Genomic DNA, 16,759 nt, shown 5'->3' with positions numbered 1-16,759 from the left:
AAGACTTCGTCTCACCATAATGAAGATATCGTTGTCGAAATGACACGCAAAGGTGACGAATGTTGCAGACTCCAACCGCCTGAGGGTACTGCCCCTTCCAGTTTTGTGTAGCAGAAAGTCAGAGACAACCGCCGAGCAAATGAAAGGGCAAGTGAAAAGGGGAAGTAATTCACGTTCAGAACTGAACCAGTGTGGGAAGCGGTTTCATTATTTGGAGTTATGCTGACGAGTACCAAGATGTGTGCCGCCAGAATTTTTTTCGCGGGGGGAAGGAGAAGGGCAGATTGTTTAGAATTCTGGCAGAATTTTTGCTCCCGCAACTACATCGTCTTCGCTCAGGAACCCTACGTTACTGAAAGCCAAGGGGGGGGGGGGGGGTTCCTCTTGTCCCCCTTGTGACGGCGTCCATCATCACAACTTTTCGAGTTTCGGGAGTTGTCGAACCCATTGACCACGTAGATCGTTCTGAAAAATCACGTTTTCTTTTCAAGGCAATTCAACGTGAACATCCATTGAAAAGAAAACACATGCTCATCGTACACGTTGGTTGGTATGATTGCGGGAAATGAATGCCGATTTCCCTTGTTCTTTTTGGTTTTGTTTTTTCGTGACGGCGATCGTGTTTCGTTCCTTTTTCCAGAGGTGACGAGCAGAGGTATTTAGTTCATTTTCTTCGGCTACGTGTGCAAGACTGCAGGTGTTCTCCTTTTATGCCGTACTTAATACACTGAGAGCATACTGCATTCTCCCGATTGAGTGGAAAGCTCTTATGATACCCGATATTCTTGTTTGAAACTGAGCACTTACATGAAGCTGTTTTCCAAGGTGAACGCCTTGGAATTTATGAAGACTGTCAACCTGCCGTCAGTGACACGAAGGTTCCTTTCGTTGTCAGCTGCGGGACTTCGTATATCACCAAATGGTCCAGACGGGTATTGCAACAAGACAGAAAGGATGGCGCCACCAGAACTGGTAAGCCCCGTACTAATTTTCATCATGAGTTCTCTGCAGCGTACATGCACCATAGCGATGTAGAACCAACCAAAAAAATGGAACGGTTAGACGCACCAACACAGTTTAATTTGACAAGCTTGTGGACGGAGTCCGTCCTCTGTCAGGTGCCATACGTCATATATCAGGTGGTCGCACCTGATGAAAGATGGACTCCGTCCGAAAGCTTGTAAATTAAACTTTGCCGGTGCTTCTAACCGTTCCATTTATTTTTCATGCTTATTCCTTTCCGGACTCGACATCGTTTTCATTTTTTATTTTTTATTCACTGCTCCCAATATAGAACAAAGCGTAGTTGCGACGACGCCTGCATCTCCTTGAGTTTGAGGTGTTTGAGAACAAAGGACATATTGGACGTAGAAAGAGTGAAGAACGGGACAAGCCAATTTGTCGTCGTTCTGAATTTCACAAAGTGAGACCTAAGCAATAGTTCGTGGCAATATCCCCGTCTGATAAGCGCTTGACTAGTAAACGACAAGCTTTTTAAAAAAAATCCCATTCTGTTTACCCTGTGCCATGGAGGAAGTAATGAGAGGAGGTGCCTCTTTCCAGCGAAAAGTGGAGCTCGAACTGGCAGACAGCTGAGTGACGTCGCTGCTAGTTTTCCAGTTTTAGAGTTCCCTGTGAATTTAGAGTTTCGAACTTCATAGAGATGGTGGTACCGTAGCGAGGTGAGATGACCACCAAGGTGGTGTGTCCAAAGCCCAATCATTGGCCTTCTCAGGTAACGTGGCCCCTTACTCATCTCCAAGAAAGCTAAAACTCACCCTATCTTCATGATAAACAGCGTTAAAATTTGGTCCGGTTTTTCGCATATAGCTCTCTTGTTCCACGGGACAACGCTTGTTGGGAGATAGTGATATTGGGAGACTGAAATTGACAGCAAGCTGAATAGATCTCGTAGCCGTTCGTTATGCGGAAGATGCTGGCATAACGGTTGTACACCTGGACAACCGAGACTAAAAACAAAAAAAATAACATGCCCTGTCCGATGAGCGTGCATCTATGAGCGTAATCATTTCTCCGAAATCTTCTCTATAGAATACCTCAGCATTAAAGCAGTTGCATGATGTAAAACCCCGAGACTAGGGAACACGAACGGACAGCGTCTGTCCCTTCGTGTTCCCTATAGTCTCGGGGTTTTACATCATGCATCATCTTCGCCAGCTCGCTTGCTTCCTAGCGATTTTTTCATAGCAGTGATTTGGAAAGGGCATGTCATCCGCTACGTGCAAAGGGTTTTAACGCGTTCATGTTCTGCAGTACTGTCCTGATGGGAGGTTCAGAGCAGAATACAATCCTGATGAGCACCCGGACCCGAAAGAACCGGAGGTGGTTGCGGAGATACAAGGCAGGGCGCATACCTATATCTACGACTGGGGGCAGACAATGCTTGTCAAGGTACGAAAACTCACCAAGGCCCAATATTTGCGGTGGCAACTGAGGCTATGCCTGTGTGATGCTGTCTCACTATCCCTGTAGTATACAACAGGGGAGGGGGATATGTTTAATGCAAAGACGAAGAAAAAAAAGAGAAGGGAAAGGTTAGCCATGATGTAGGCTTGCTATGCTATGCTATGCTGTGATGTGAGGTTTTAGGCTTGCTTGGGGTTCGACCAATTATCATTGCATTCTCCCATCGACCCATTATGTCTGATCCAGAGAGTTGCTTCTGGTAAACGAACGCTTGTGTTATAGCCTTGTGCTAAACTATAGAATCTATGTATCTATCTATGAAGGCAAGCTATAAACGTGCTATGTGGCCTGTGGACATACATATGCCGACGAGCTATATCCAGCCGACGTTCACACGCATATCGGTAGCTTGTATATCAACTCTCGTCCTTGACCCGAATCTTGAACTGACACATAGCAATCGTTATCTTACCGTGCGACAGTTCGCAACGATTCACGGGAGAAGTCATGCGTGCCGCCTACTAGAGTGACTCTCGCCCGCTCCTTACTTCCAGTCTGCATAACCCGAAAAATATTTGACCCGAACTGTCTCCCATATAAATAATAAATAAATTATGAAATGTTCAGCTGATATGCTTCTCTGCTACCATGAGCTGCATGCTCTATAGTGGTGCCCTGTTTAATGCGCTACATCCAATAGTTTCACACGCTCGCGCGCAACGTCCGCGTCCTATACGCAAGTGAAATGCGTCCAGGATTGTACGAATACCTAGATGCTATAGAACCTGCCCGATGAATCCAATGCTGGCGGCAACACCTCTGAAGACACTCCCGATCATCTGTGATGTAGTGAGGCGGCACGCGGTCTGGGTATTCCTTCCTCATGACACCTAAACTAAGGTCCTATTTGAAACTCGTAAATATTCTAGGGTAAATATAACTGTGTGGCATATTAAACCGTAGAAATACGCGTATACCTGCGATGTAAGAACGCGGCAAGAACATAAACTGACCGTATAACACCACGACCCAAGAACAGGAATCACAACACAATCGGAGCGTTATGACTTGTGATTTGATCATAAGTGCAAATTAGTGATTTCCATCAACGAGTATATTCAAGAGTCACTAACTAGAGAGTAGAATAGTGAGTCACGAGCCACGCCGGCGAGCGAGCCCGCCATTTTGAGCCAGGCACGGCTGCGTCGCCCAGCAAATGGGACGCCAACCTGCCCCTTCTCCAGTAGAGAACAGCGCGCAGTCGAACCAGCTCGCAAGTTCGTAACTCCGGAAACCGGTTTTCGATGGAGGTAAATCAACAAGGACGGCGAGTTCTTGGAAGGAGAAACCACGTGACACGATCCGCCCAATCGCGGGCACCGAACGGCGGCGCCGGTGCGGAAAAGGAATACAATACTCTGTACCCCTATTTAGTGACTATAGTATTTTCCTCAGAAGTCGATTATTACATAGCATGTACTCGTTCCTTCTAGTTGTGCTACGCAAACGTGGACTACGACTTCCAGGACAGTGTGGTGATATTCGACTTCGGATTTGACATCAAGAACACCTGCTGGGGACCCCAGCAGGATCGCGTACATGGATTCGGCTCAATCTTTGATGTGCGAAATACCGTCCACAAATGGATCACATGCAGAACACCTGATCCCTATATTCGGATATGAAAGAAGCGTCCGTTTAAAACTCCCAATTTGCCTTTGTTGTTTGCCTCGTTTTGATTGAAAAAAAAAAAAAAACGGTTTCCATCAGAATCAGGCGCACAGAACAGTTGCAGGACATTACAAGGATAGGGTAGAAAATCCACCGAACCGGTGGGGAAATGCTAAAGGAGCAATGAGGCGACAATTAGCATGGTTGGAAATACTGCCTCGTCTGTCAAGCTGTCCACCAGGAGTCACCAGGCAAAATAACTACCATGAGGTGCGATATAGCTGTTCTGATAAAGCAGTCGCGGACGGCCGACACGGTGCGCTCGTGACGTAGTAAAGGCTTCGTGCCTTGTTTCTTTGTTTCTCCTTCGCAATTTACGTGCTGCTCATACATGCTTGAGCTTTGCCGCCGTACGTCACTGGTCACGTGAAACAATACGTGACGACGTCCTCTCGTTCTGGGATGTGGTCTTTTCGTGAGCAAACAGATTTTTTTAAAGGCGTGCGGAGCAGATCCCTCGCACTCGCTTTCTAGGTCACCTGCGCTCACCATTTTTTCGCGGGAACTCACCGGGAACGACATTCTGCACCGAAAAAAAAGAAAAAGAAAAACAATTGAGGGGGTCACCGCAGTACTCTTTTCAGGCAGGGCCTCAGGAGGAAAGGCGTCGATTTGACTGTTCACCTGGCCGTCCTCACGATTCATTTCATTTATCTACCCCTGTGAAGGGAATTGCATAAAGGGGGAGGTTTTGTAACAAGACAAATACCAAAAACGATGTACACAAAAATACACAAAATTCATTCACTCAACACAAAGAAATTCATTCGTTGTGAAAATGATCGTAGTACTTGGAAATAAATGACGATGCTATTCTGATGCTCTGTGGAAAGGAAGGTCATTCCAGTTTGATACCATCAGCTGGTGCGGAGCGGTGCAAGTACTTTGTGCGGGTGATCAAGTCGTGGAAATAACTTGTGAGGGGGTTGACAGTAACTGCGACGGGGAAGAGGGTGACCGTAAAGGAGTAAGAGAGAGTTGGGCTTTAATGGCTGAGACGCTGGAAAAAGGATGAACAATAAACCGTGATACCGAGATATTTATAGGCTGAGGTTCTTTGCAGTGAAGAATGCGGAGTTGTGTATGTCGACTGGTTGCAAGCCAATATTATGGCTGGCAAGCCGATAGTTACTGGAGGCATCTCTTGCAGTACTTGTGGGGGTGAAACGTGAAGTGGGGAGGGGAACGTTCTTGAGTGAAACAGGAAAAGAAGCAGTTTAATTTATCAGCTGCCTCCTCGGCTGTGCAAGTTTCCCCATTATCTTTTCAGATAGCGGGAGTTTGCCCGCGCACTTTCAGATTAAGTATTTTCCAGGCTTGTTTTGGGTTTGTTTTTAAAAAAATGTCGTAAATCGCCCTTGAAGAAGCTAGTTTTCCTCGTCGTCACTTTTTTTATATAGCTTACGACACTCATAATAGGTCATCAATGTCTCCGCAGTATTTTTTCTTCTGGCTTTGCGAAATAGTCTTTTCTTTTTATTATCTAGTCTTCGCAAAGAGCGATTGAACCATGGGGAAGACTGCATTTTTCGTACTGTGATCCAAGGAACGAAACGTTCGCGCACTGTGAGAAGAGCATCCCTTATGCGAATCCAGTTATCAGTGATGGAGTAGTCATGACGTGTATTCAAAAAGTTCTCGATGAAGGTTGAAAGGTACAAGTCAATTTGCGATGTATTTGTCTTCTTATAATCCCAGATTTTGGTACTGCGTGTCCTTTGCATAAATTGGATATCTTTGTATCGATAAGCACAACGTCATGATCGCTTGATCCTTTAATATGAACCGGTGGTGAGGAAGCAATTTCGTCAGACAAGAAATAAATCCAACAAAGCGTTTCCACGTGTAGGAAGCGTTATCACCTGTGATAAGCCATAGAAATCGCAAAGGTCTATAATAATCAGTACACATGTTCGTGTTTCTGGAACCACTGTCGACAATGAGATCCCGTCAGTTTATCGAAGGAAGGTTAAAATCCCCCCCCCCCCCCGATAACTAAATTACTGTTCGGATAAGATTCCACGATTTGGCTTAAACAAAGTTGCAGCCTACAGACAAAGTTATCGGTATACCCTGGGGGCATGTAGCATACGCAGACAACGGTACTTGGGAAAGTGTGCAGTCGCACATACAAAATTTCCATAACTGTATCAATTGAAAGCTCATGCGAAACTATGCTCTTGTCTACACCGACGATAACGCCCCTCCCCTCGATAAACATCTGTCCTTTCGATAAATCGTAAACGAGTTGGTTAGCGGAATCTCACTGTTGCTGATATCAGGGTGCAACCAGGTTTCAGTTCCTGAGATAACATGTGGGCAGGTGTCTTGTACTAGGCTTTGTAATTCGTCTTGCTTACAGAGAAGACTGCGAAAGCTAGTCACAAGAAACGTTACTTTAGGTTTTTCAGATAACATAGGGATATGTCAGTCTGTAACACTTGGACGAGCATTGACATCACTAGAGTATACATTAGGCGTCGCAGCGGGTTTCGAGTGTGTAGATCTTTCCTTTATCGTTTGCGGTATCGTAAATATGTATATCGTATCGGTTATATCTTATCTTATAGGTTATTGTACCGCATCTTAAAAGGTCCCCCTTGGTCTTTTGCGAACTCTACAACTTTCCTACGTACAGCACGTACTCCCTGGGTAATAAGCCTGACGAAGTGCATAGTTCGTTTTGAACTCGGTCAAAAGTCGGTCTGGCCACCTTCTAGCAGACGACATTCAGCCATATCTTGGGCACGCCGTACATGTGTTTCCGTGTATGGTATGCGAGCGCGCGATGGCGAACGAGAAGTCAGTGGTGGAGAGACTTGACGATCATACCAGATGGGTTTTCCCAAAGACGTGTGGACCCTTTTTGTGAACATATGAGTTCATCTGGCACGTCTGACCGCGCTAGCGAGAACAGTATGCGTGTCATATACGGATTCAACTTCCATCCACGTTGCTTTGTCGACTCTCAGATACGGTACACCATATTTTTGCATGCTGTATTGTGTTTCTTGTGCACATTTTAAGACCAGCCGTGTATTTTGAATGTGGGACCCCATACCTTGCGAGGTTTGTGTACGCAAAAAAGTTCATTTCCTGCCGAAATTGAACAAAGCTTCACCTGACAGCTATGCCAGCTATCTACCGTAATGTTCGGGGATACACCAAGTGTGCTCTTTCGACAAGGGACGTTGTGTAGCACAAGATTCCAACGGAAAATGCACGGAAACGAAAGTTTTTGCGAGTGCTTGGTCAAGACATTCGTGAGCCACGGCGTATTTGCTCAACCATTTTTCTGACGAGCTGTACGAAATGGTAGCAGCAGACGGTTGAAAACTTCTCACACGGACGGTAGTCCCGACACCAGTGTTTCAACGTGTGACGTCTGACGGTGCGAACACCAGTGCTGACGAGGTATGTATTTACCGATACACAGGAATGATACATATATGTTGTTCACTTGAAATTCAAATCGATTGTTGTGATGCCTACGCTGCGTATAGTACCAAATAAAATGTACCCCTTCCCCTGGGGAGCCCTGAGCTCTCGCAGGAGAATATAAGTGTCAAAATGCGCTATAGACACTGACCGCATTCTTCATTCATATCAGCGACACAGGCTTCCATCGTGACTCAAGAATGTGAAACTCAGAAGTAAAAGCGTGTCAATCGATGATTTACCGTCAACACCTCTCAACCTTTATCCAGTGATGAATTCAACACCTATTGTCCATATACACTCATGCTCACAGGTGGGTCAAGCTCTTGTTTTGTTTAACATTTTAACTTCTGCATGCCTTGCAGGTGCATGATATGACAATATCTGCACCACTGGTGGAACCAGCTGTTGAGTATTTCTGGATATCGGAAGACAATAGTTTTGAATGATGTGCTGATAAAAGATTGCAGGTACCAAAAGATCTTCTACTTCGCAGTGTTGTGCCCTCTGCTTCACCAGACCAGAAGAAGTACATCAAATGTGCATCATATTCAGAACTTCCGGTGCATCTCACAAAGTGGCCACAGATGTTCGCATCACGCTTCTCACCACAAAAGCCGAGTGCCCAAGTAAACACAATTTATCTTGGAAACTTCGGCCAGAAGTGAACAAGATGGCTGCAGCGAACATCCTGCTGTCCTGCAAAATCCTTTTCAATGGGATCAGTGCAGACATGGTGTGAATTCATGGCGCCTTATGTTTTCACAGATTCAAATGACACCTTGTAGTATTTGCTGCTGACCAGGTTCCGTGGTTACTCGAGCTGATTAATAAGTCACCTCAACAGACCTCACCTACAACACCTACTACAAAGGTTGCTGGCTCCCTTTACCGACACAGGTAGGTAGGATTATCAGAACTCACGGTCATGAGAGACTGAAACATCCAAATCTTACTGAAACACAAGCTTTCGAATAGTCGGTCCTTCATTAGGCATGATACAGACATACATGGTACAGACGTACATGGTACAGATATTTATACTGATGTACATTAGAGAATGGGAACAAAGAAGGTAGTGAAGAGGAAATCCAAATTCTTGTTAGAAAGTATTGAGGGCACGAAGAAATAATACAAAACAAGGCACACAGGCTTTGCGTAGTTGAACTTTCTGTTACAATAATTCTATCTGCAACAATGACATAAAATGCACACGTAGTAAAAGGTAAAAAGAACAAGCTTGTACAATTGCAATATGCAGTTGCCATGCTTGGGAATGCCTAATGGCCATGTAGTCCACAAGAGGACCTTGTAACAGAGGGCTGAGATACCGATGGGTTAAGAAAAAGCTTGAATCTACGGTCAAGTTCCGTGCACGTGCTGAGCTAAACCCGTGGATGCAGCGTACTTGTAACCACATTTACAGGTGTAGTTCCAAATCTGAGGGAAATGCAAAGCTTCTACTTAGCATGTGGAGAAGTATGAGCTTACGTATACAAATCAGCTGTCATTCAGGAAACAATGTATACAAGCTTCGAAATAATGTGTCTACGTTTGACCTGGCACACTTTCAACAGCCATGACAGCCATGAGGGAACATGGTTCGGTATAAAGAGCATAGGGAAGACATTTAGCCATGACCATACCTTATCATTGCAGAGGATGTAGATCACCTCCTGAGTGAAACACCAACAACTTGCAAAGCTGTGAGCTACAGTGAAATAGTAGCGGTCTGCAAATGGCCCGAGCCCACACCAATGGCTGCAATTGGACTGGTATGAGGGCAAACATGGGAAATTTATAATAAGAAATTGACAAAGTGTTGCAAAGATGGATGTGCACAGACACAGAAAAAGTCTAAAATTTTTGTCAACGACAGGGATGCCCCTGAAGAGAAGCCTCTGTTGATGCCATTGGCATGACCCCACCTAAGGCCTTCTTATACTGATAAAGTCACGAACGCGAAATGTTTTATTTATGTATTTATTTATTTCTATTTTTCTGGTGCCCATGAACGGCCAGAGGGCCTCCTAATGGTGCTCCATACAAACAGTCAATACTAAAAAGTGAATTAAAACAAAAACAAATACGACGACAAAGACAAAACCATGTAGATTGCGAGGCAACAACTGGCCTTGCTTTGGACCCATCATGAAGGAGGCTTCGAAGTTTGCGTACGACGCCAAATAAGTCACCACTGAACAGATCAAAAACCCCAGAATGAGAGTTATATACAATCTGAAGCCTCAAAGAAGGTGATTTCTCGGAACTGTTACCACATACATAAAATGTTTTGTGGGTTCGAGTGCTGCAATGTGGAACATAGAAATTGAGCCTTGATACGATCGCAGCTATCGATATATACCTAAGTATCGATATATACCTATGTATCTATCTATCTATCGCAGCTATCGATATATACCTATGTATCGATATATACCTATATCGATATATAAATCGATTATAGGCAAGGTGATAGCCTATGTTCTCTTGGAGCTTATGGACTGGAATGTGTTTGTGGCAAACTCCTGTGCACTGAACAGAATAAAAAAAAAGCATACATACATTGTGTTACTGGTTGGTGCGAAGTAGCACTTGCAAATTGATATGAACACAGTATGGGGATGTTCTCCTTCATTGTTTGCTTGTTTACTGCTATCACTTGTATGCTCATTCATAAACACAGTGGTCAATAAAGCAACATTACAAGCTTTGATGTCTGTAGAATGTATTTTACTGTGTAATGGCAGTCTGATTATTCCAGAAGGCAGACCTCAGAAGGCAGTATGGCAGACCTCTGTTGTTCATGAAAGGTATACTGTTGTGATCAAGCAGTGTTCAAACCATCCAGTGTACTGCTGTCAAGATGGGAGGCATTGAATGCAGCATACAAGCACCTGAAAGAAAAGTGAGAGCTTCATTTCAGTGAAAGCGAATAAACATGCACATGGTCAGACAGCATCTACTGCATCACACGTCAAAAAGGCAAAAACCTTTGTGTGCTTCCCTTAAGTTTTCCCTTATGGCATGTACAGCACATGCTTCGAGGGCTTTTCTGCAGTGCTTCCAGCTTTCCTAATGGTCCCCAGGGCCACCTGGTAAACTGTTTGTAGGCAACGTACCGAAACTTCCTGCATGTACCGTGGACAGCTTAAAATTATGATATGTAACTTTACTAATAACAAACCGAAGGCACACAAGGAGGAACTCACTTACTCACTTAGCTGTTCCTCTTAACAGCGTACTCGTCGCTTTCTCTCACGTAGCAGTAGGATACCTGGAGCAACTCAGACTTCAGCCACAGTATTTTAAAGTACATATTTCTTGAAATGCAACCGCTACGCTGCTTCAGTAATGTCTCATTTCGCGGCAACAAAGGCGTTCTTCTGCCGTCGGCATCGTCATATTTCCGCTGCGAAGTTCTCAACATTTTCATTACACCTGAAGAGTGTTTCCCACGGCGGCCAGTTGACGGCAATGACGGTAATTCATCCTACGTCGACGATTCTGCGGATGGTGTCGTGTCATACTGCGTCTACCGCGTGCACTCGTACGAACAAACTTTTGCGGGCGTGACTGCTGGACTATCGCAAGCTCGAGGGCATTCAAGTTTGGAAAAATCAACATCACACGACGTGGACCTCAAAACAACATTACGCCTTCGCCACGGACCGGGAGGCGAATTAGAAAGGCGAGACTAGCCGTAGCCGACACGAGCCAACCCAGTGTTGTGTCTGAGGAGTACTGAGGTTTGCGCTCGAATGTAATCTTTGAAATTCGATTACTCAAAGAAAGGATTCAAAAAGAAATATTGCGTAACTGAGATATACTCTTCGTAGGCTATCATAAAATCATAAGGTAACCCTGGGTTGAAATTCACTTTACATTTCCTTTAAATAGGTGCTCTGTTGACGTAGTACTCCAAGGTTGCTTGACAGGGTTTGTGCCTGAGACTGATGGTAGTACGCTTGGTTTCGTACAAGAATCCAGAATGTCGCGCGGACGTGGGTTCAGCGTGATCCATTCTTCTAGGTCGGGAGGCGTTTGTCTGTTCGAAGATGCCGCAGAAGGGAGTGGGAGTGGTAACAGCAAAATCTGTAGCAGATACAACATGTCTTTAGGTAATGTCGACACGTTGTCGTGTACCCGATGAACTGGTTGTGAGTGAAGCTTAAATAGGTGCTCCGTTGACGTAGTACTCCAAGGGTGCATGATAGGGTTTGTGCCTGAGACTGATGGTAGTGCACTTGGTTTCATACAAGAATTCAGAATGTCGAGCTGCCGGGTGTTCAGCGTGATCCATTCTAGGTCGGGAGGCGTTTGTCTGTTCGAAGATTCGTGTAAGAGATGACACGTGCAGGGGTTCATATGAATGGATCCCCAAGCCTTTAAATACAATGCTAATAAATGAGGAGCGGCCTCCCAGGCCAGGAGAAAAGCCCCCGTTCCAAGTATCGCCGGCTCTCCTCCTGAGGTTCTTCCCTTAACATGGTAACATGTAGAATTAACGTGGAACCATGGCCAATTCAAGGCCAGCGTATGCATAGCAAGCAGCATATGCAAGGCACCATTCAGCATATGTGTATTGAGTAAACATTGATTCCTCTTGAACCCGTAGTGCTCGCGGTACATCGCTCTTAATTCACATAATTAAGGACGATTCCTCGCACACTGCAGGACACACACTTTAGCATCTCTGGTGCTTTCTCGGTACACAGCGACCTCTCTTGGTTCGACCTCATGATTCTTTGCATGGTGTATGCGTTTGTGTATGCACTTGTGTGGGAATTTTGTGTATGCGTTCCCGGTTAGAGAAGCAGCACGACGACGATCCAAGACGAAACAATTTATTTCGGGGTACCTACCTAGCTCGTAGACTGGGATACAGGATCGCGGCAGTGGGATTTATGAAGTGGGTGGGATGAAAACCATTTACCCCGTGGGTTACTGATAAAGCTATCGGCGCCTGTAACTAACATCTACCTCCTGGCCACAGCAAATAAATAAAAAATGAATAAAATAAAAATAAAACGACAAACGAGAAAAGACAAACGCTGAAAAAAAAAAGAAAAAGAAACGAACAAACAGATACAGTGGCTACACAATCTCAGGGGGCAGGAACGTAGCGATCCGGATGTTTTCTTTGGCGGAGCTGGTATCGCAAGTTGACCTTCACCTGGCTTCTTGCTGACTTGGAGTTACTCCGGGCCTTGACCGACTTTGTCCGATGGTGGTCCTTGTACTGACGGGAGGTACAATTATTGACTCTCCTTGTTGGTTAGTTGCAGTATAAGGGAACGGTGCCAGTCCCCAGTGGTGTCTTCAGATGTCTCCACACAAAGTGCCAGGAGCAGATGCTCCCTGTGTCTGGTCCTGTTTGCATTCCGTTCGGGATGCGCTCTTAGAAAAAAAAAAGTGTGGAGCAGTTACACCTGTGGAGCAGGTAGCTGTCGGATATGTTGTGCCTAAAGGTCCGCGAACAATTGCCACGAATGATAGGATTATCCTTCTGATTCGGTGAGCGAGGCTGGTGCACACCTTTTTGTGGCAATTTAGATATATAATTATTTCTTTTACCACCATTTTACACCCTATGCCACGCCCGCTATGTTGACCTACATGGTGTGGAAGTTACCCTTTCACACAATTTTTAGAGTGTGCGTTTTAGTCCAGGTGGTGGTGGCCTGCCGTTGTTGGCCTCACGAATGTGGGCTGCGTCACGACCATAGGCGTCCCCAGGATTTTTTCCAATGGCGAGGGAAAAGCGTGCAAGGCCCTTCCCACCCCGTCATTTCCTGATGACTGACACTGCGGGCTCTAAGACGTCTTAAGAGGTTTTAACAGTGTTGGTCCACGTCATCGTGGGTCGCTACAGGAAGTGGCCGACATCAAATATCGGTAACAGTGTTTTTAGAAAAGTATTCATGTCTTGTTCTGCTACGACCGCGACTGCGAGACCATTCCAGTCCTCAACAGTACGTGGAAGAAATGATTATCGAAAACTGTCGCAGCTAATAGTGATGTTTTTGTCTTGTGGATCGTCCACCAACAAAGGATAATTAGAATGAAAGTGAAAAAGCGGTTTAAAAAAGTGAACAAACTGGTCGCCGATGTTGTAATACGGAAGTCTTTGCACGTGAATCGAGCTGCTTTTCTCTGCACGTTATGGAGTCATTTTTTGACAAATCAGGTACGGGTCCCAAACTATACAACAGTATATAGCATACATAGTATATACAAATAGTTTTCTTTACATGCTACTTAACTGTGAAGCATCGGATCAGTTGGTAATCTTCTGCAGAGCCCTCGACAAAGTAGGTAGGTTATCTACACAAAAGATTCTACGGTAAAGCAGAGTGTCATCTGCATAGACACCAAGATCACAAACCTTAGGAATGTCATCAATAAAGCCCGGATTCCTAGTCCTGTTTTCTTTTTTTTCATGTGTTCCTAATAGTGTCTTTGTAATACAGGAGCACGAATTGGGTGTACGGGAATCTCGCATGGGGTTTTGATAGTTCGTATTCCGGCGTTGGTGCCTATTTCGGTGTAGGTGCCTAAAACTCCGATTAAACATCGAAAAATGCCTATAATGGCGTTTAAGAAGTGGCGACGTCCGTTTTGCAGAGGAAACTGACATCGGTCACCTCGCACGACATTTCGAAACCATCGATATCGCTTCAAAGAAGCGATTATGTCAAAGGTACTGGAATGTAAGCTGGGAATTGAAAATCGGTCACTCAGTAGACTCGCTTACTCGTTCTTTCTCTTTTTTCCAGGATTGTGTTGTTGTTGCGTTGGTCGTTATGAAATGTAGGCACGTTTCGTAACGGTTTTGTCGAAATCGAACTCTCAGCGCTGTTGCGTGCTTACATCTAAAAGAGCTTTTCAGTTTCTATGTTTTCTTTTTTTACAACTAATTTGACACAAGGTAAAATGCTGGGGAGGCGATGTGACGTGCGAAGGTAGGTACAATCCCTGCAGCTTGGCAGCCTTTGGGGATGTTGACCCCTCTTTCCTGTAGTCAGTGCTAACAAGGCACACGAGCGAAAAGTGACGTTCCCTCCACTGTGAGGAAACTTGATCACTTATATTCGCTAGCGGTTGCGAGCCATGTGGTAATGCCGAAAGCGAAATCGGCCTCCTATCGGTTCACTGGAACATTTCTTGCATTTATCCCTGCTGGAAAAAGTAGACCCGATCTCATTAAGCGCCCGCATCAATTTCAGTGAGTTTCAATGAGAATTTATGCATCCAATTCATTTAATGTGAATATAGCAGGTATTTCTCATTGAAGTAATGAGAAGCGTTGCGGGAAAGGTGACTTTATGTTTGAGCGCTCGAACAGATCTTGTGGTGAAGCAGTCTTCCAGGGAACCGGGAGCTAATTTGTCCAATGAGAACCAATGACTTTCAATGAGAACTGAGACACCCCATTCATTTAATGTGAATAACGCAGGTATTTCTCATTTAAGTAATGAGAAGTGTTGAGGGAAAGATAGCTTCATGTTTTAGCGCTCTAACAGGTGTTGTGGTGAAGAAGATTAAAGGAAATCAAGAACCAAATCAAGTGATTAGTTCACTGGGTCCCAGTGAGAAACAATGATTTCCAATTGGAGCAATCTGAGCCGACGTGTTGTGCAATGAAGATCCCCTTCACAGAAGAAAAACGAATTGGGCAATTGATTTAGCATAGAACCATCATGATCACTGTGTCAATTGAATTAATGTGAGCAAGCATGTTGTGCGGATAGCACTGTTCCACGCATAGATGAAAGGATGAAGATCATGAAAGACACATTCGAGGGATAGAGTAAGGTGGTGTACACTGAATACAGAAGTCAGTCGTTCTAATTTAAAATATCTTCTATTCGAAACGTGTTTGAATTCCTACACACTTCAACTGCCACAAACTACGCAACTGACGAGTTTTAAATTGCTTACATTTAAATTCATATATATGTTTTTGCACTGCACGAGAGGAATACTGCACGTGAAGGGAATATTATTTTCCCCAGGAGCATGCATATAGATATACGCAGCAGTGCCTCAAGTGAAGTATGCTCTCTACCCATGCATAGTTTTGCACATTGTGTTTGCAAGTGGTGAACAAACTTGTGTAAACAATATATAGCAAAACATATACAGGTAATGTACGCTTGTACGTGACAGCTGTAAGTATATACTTCAAACAAGAAAATCTCAAAAAACACCATACATGAAATGTAAGAAAGATTGATGGTTACAGCTTACGGTATCTCAGACAAAAAGAAACTGCTAGAAAAAACATCAATGGTTATCTCAAGATTGTCGCACTACTAACACAATTAAAAACTTACACATGCAATGAAAGAAATTTTACCAAGAAAGGAAAAACAGTCTTCCACAACGGTAGTCATCACTCATATTCAATCTTGTCTGGCAACTTGGTCACTACAAACTGCTCATTTGGTGCCATGCGCATACGTCTACATGCCAACACTATACAGGTGAAGTTATTCTTACTCACTGCGAAACATAGCATAATGTTACGTGTGTTCCGAACACTGTTGTATTCCAAAAGTGTCAGTGAACTTACCGTTTCCTGACCCTCTTGGTGAAAGCTAATGCGAATAATCTCGACATATGACCCGCCGTCCAGACAAACTATCTTATTGTGTGAAGGAGTTGCCTCAGGACAGAAGCCGCCGATATTTCGAACAGAGACTGTTCTTCTTCTGGGCACCGTCCTCATCATTGGCATGGTATTTAAAGGGTTAGGTGTGACGTGTTTAAAGGTTCATGCGAATTGTGGGTCAACAGCCCGGAGGGAAGAAAGGTTCCGTACGGGGTTTTACGGCCGGAGTGAATGGCTGCTTTGTTAGAGTGTGGAGGGGATTATGTGAACGTAGTGATCTAGGCTGATGTAGCCTAGATCACTACGTTCACATAATCCCCTCCACACTCTAACAAAGCAGCCATTCACTCCGGCCGTAAAACCCCGTACGGAACCTTTCTTCCCTCCGGGCTGTTGACCCACAATTCGCATGAACCTTTAAACACGTCACACCTAACCCTTTAAATACCATGCCAATGATGAGGACGGTGCCCAGAAGAAGAACAGTCTCTGTTCGAAATATCGGCGGCTTCTGTCCTGAGGCAACTCCTTCCTACATTCTACCGG

The 16,759-nt window shown here is 44.6% G+C and overlaps 2 protein-coding genes across 2 annotated transcripts in view; one reads left to right on the top strand and one right to left on the bottom strand.

Moving 5' to 3' along the window:
* The window catches only part of LOC135390016 (uncharacterized), a 44,051-nt gene extending 39,908 nt beyond the window's left edge, over positions 1–4,143 (top strand). Inside the window, exons 15-17 of the mRNA XM_064620041.1 lie at positions 826–972; positions 2,275–2,412; positions 3,921–4,143. Coding sequence (XP_064476111.1) covers positions 826–972; positions 2,275–2,412; positions 3,921–4,112 — 477 coding nt within the window. The 3' untranslated portion in view covers positions 4,113–4,143. The remainder of the gene's footprint in view (positions 1–825; positions 973–2,274; positions 2,413–3,920) is intronic.
* LOC135388272 (uncharacterized) overlaps positions 1–16,759 on the bottom strand; it is a 363,678-nt gene that overhangs the window by 255,910 nt on the left and 91,009 nt on the right. The gene's annotated exons all lie outside the window — the stretch shown is intronic.

The sequence above is a fragment of the Ornithodoros turicata genome, chromosome 3 (genome assembly GCF_037126465.1).
Source record: "Ornithodoros turicata isolate Travis chromosome 3, ASM3712646v1, whole genome shotgun sequence".
In the NCBI taxonomy this organism is placed as follows: Eukaryota; Metazoa; Arthropoda; class Arachnida; order Ixodida; family Argasidae; genus Ornithodoros; species Ornithodoros turicata.
This window is presented reverse-complemented; position numbering and strand designations above follow the sequence as displayed.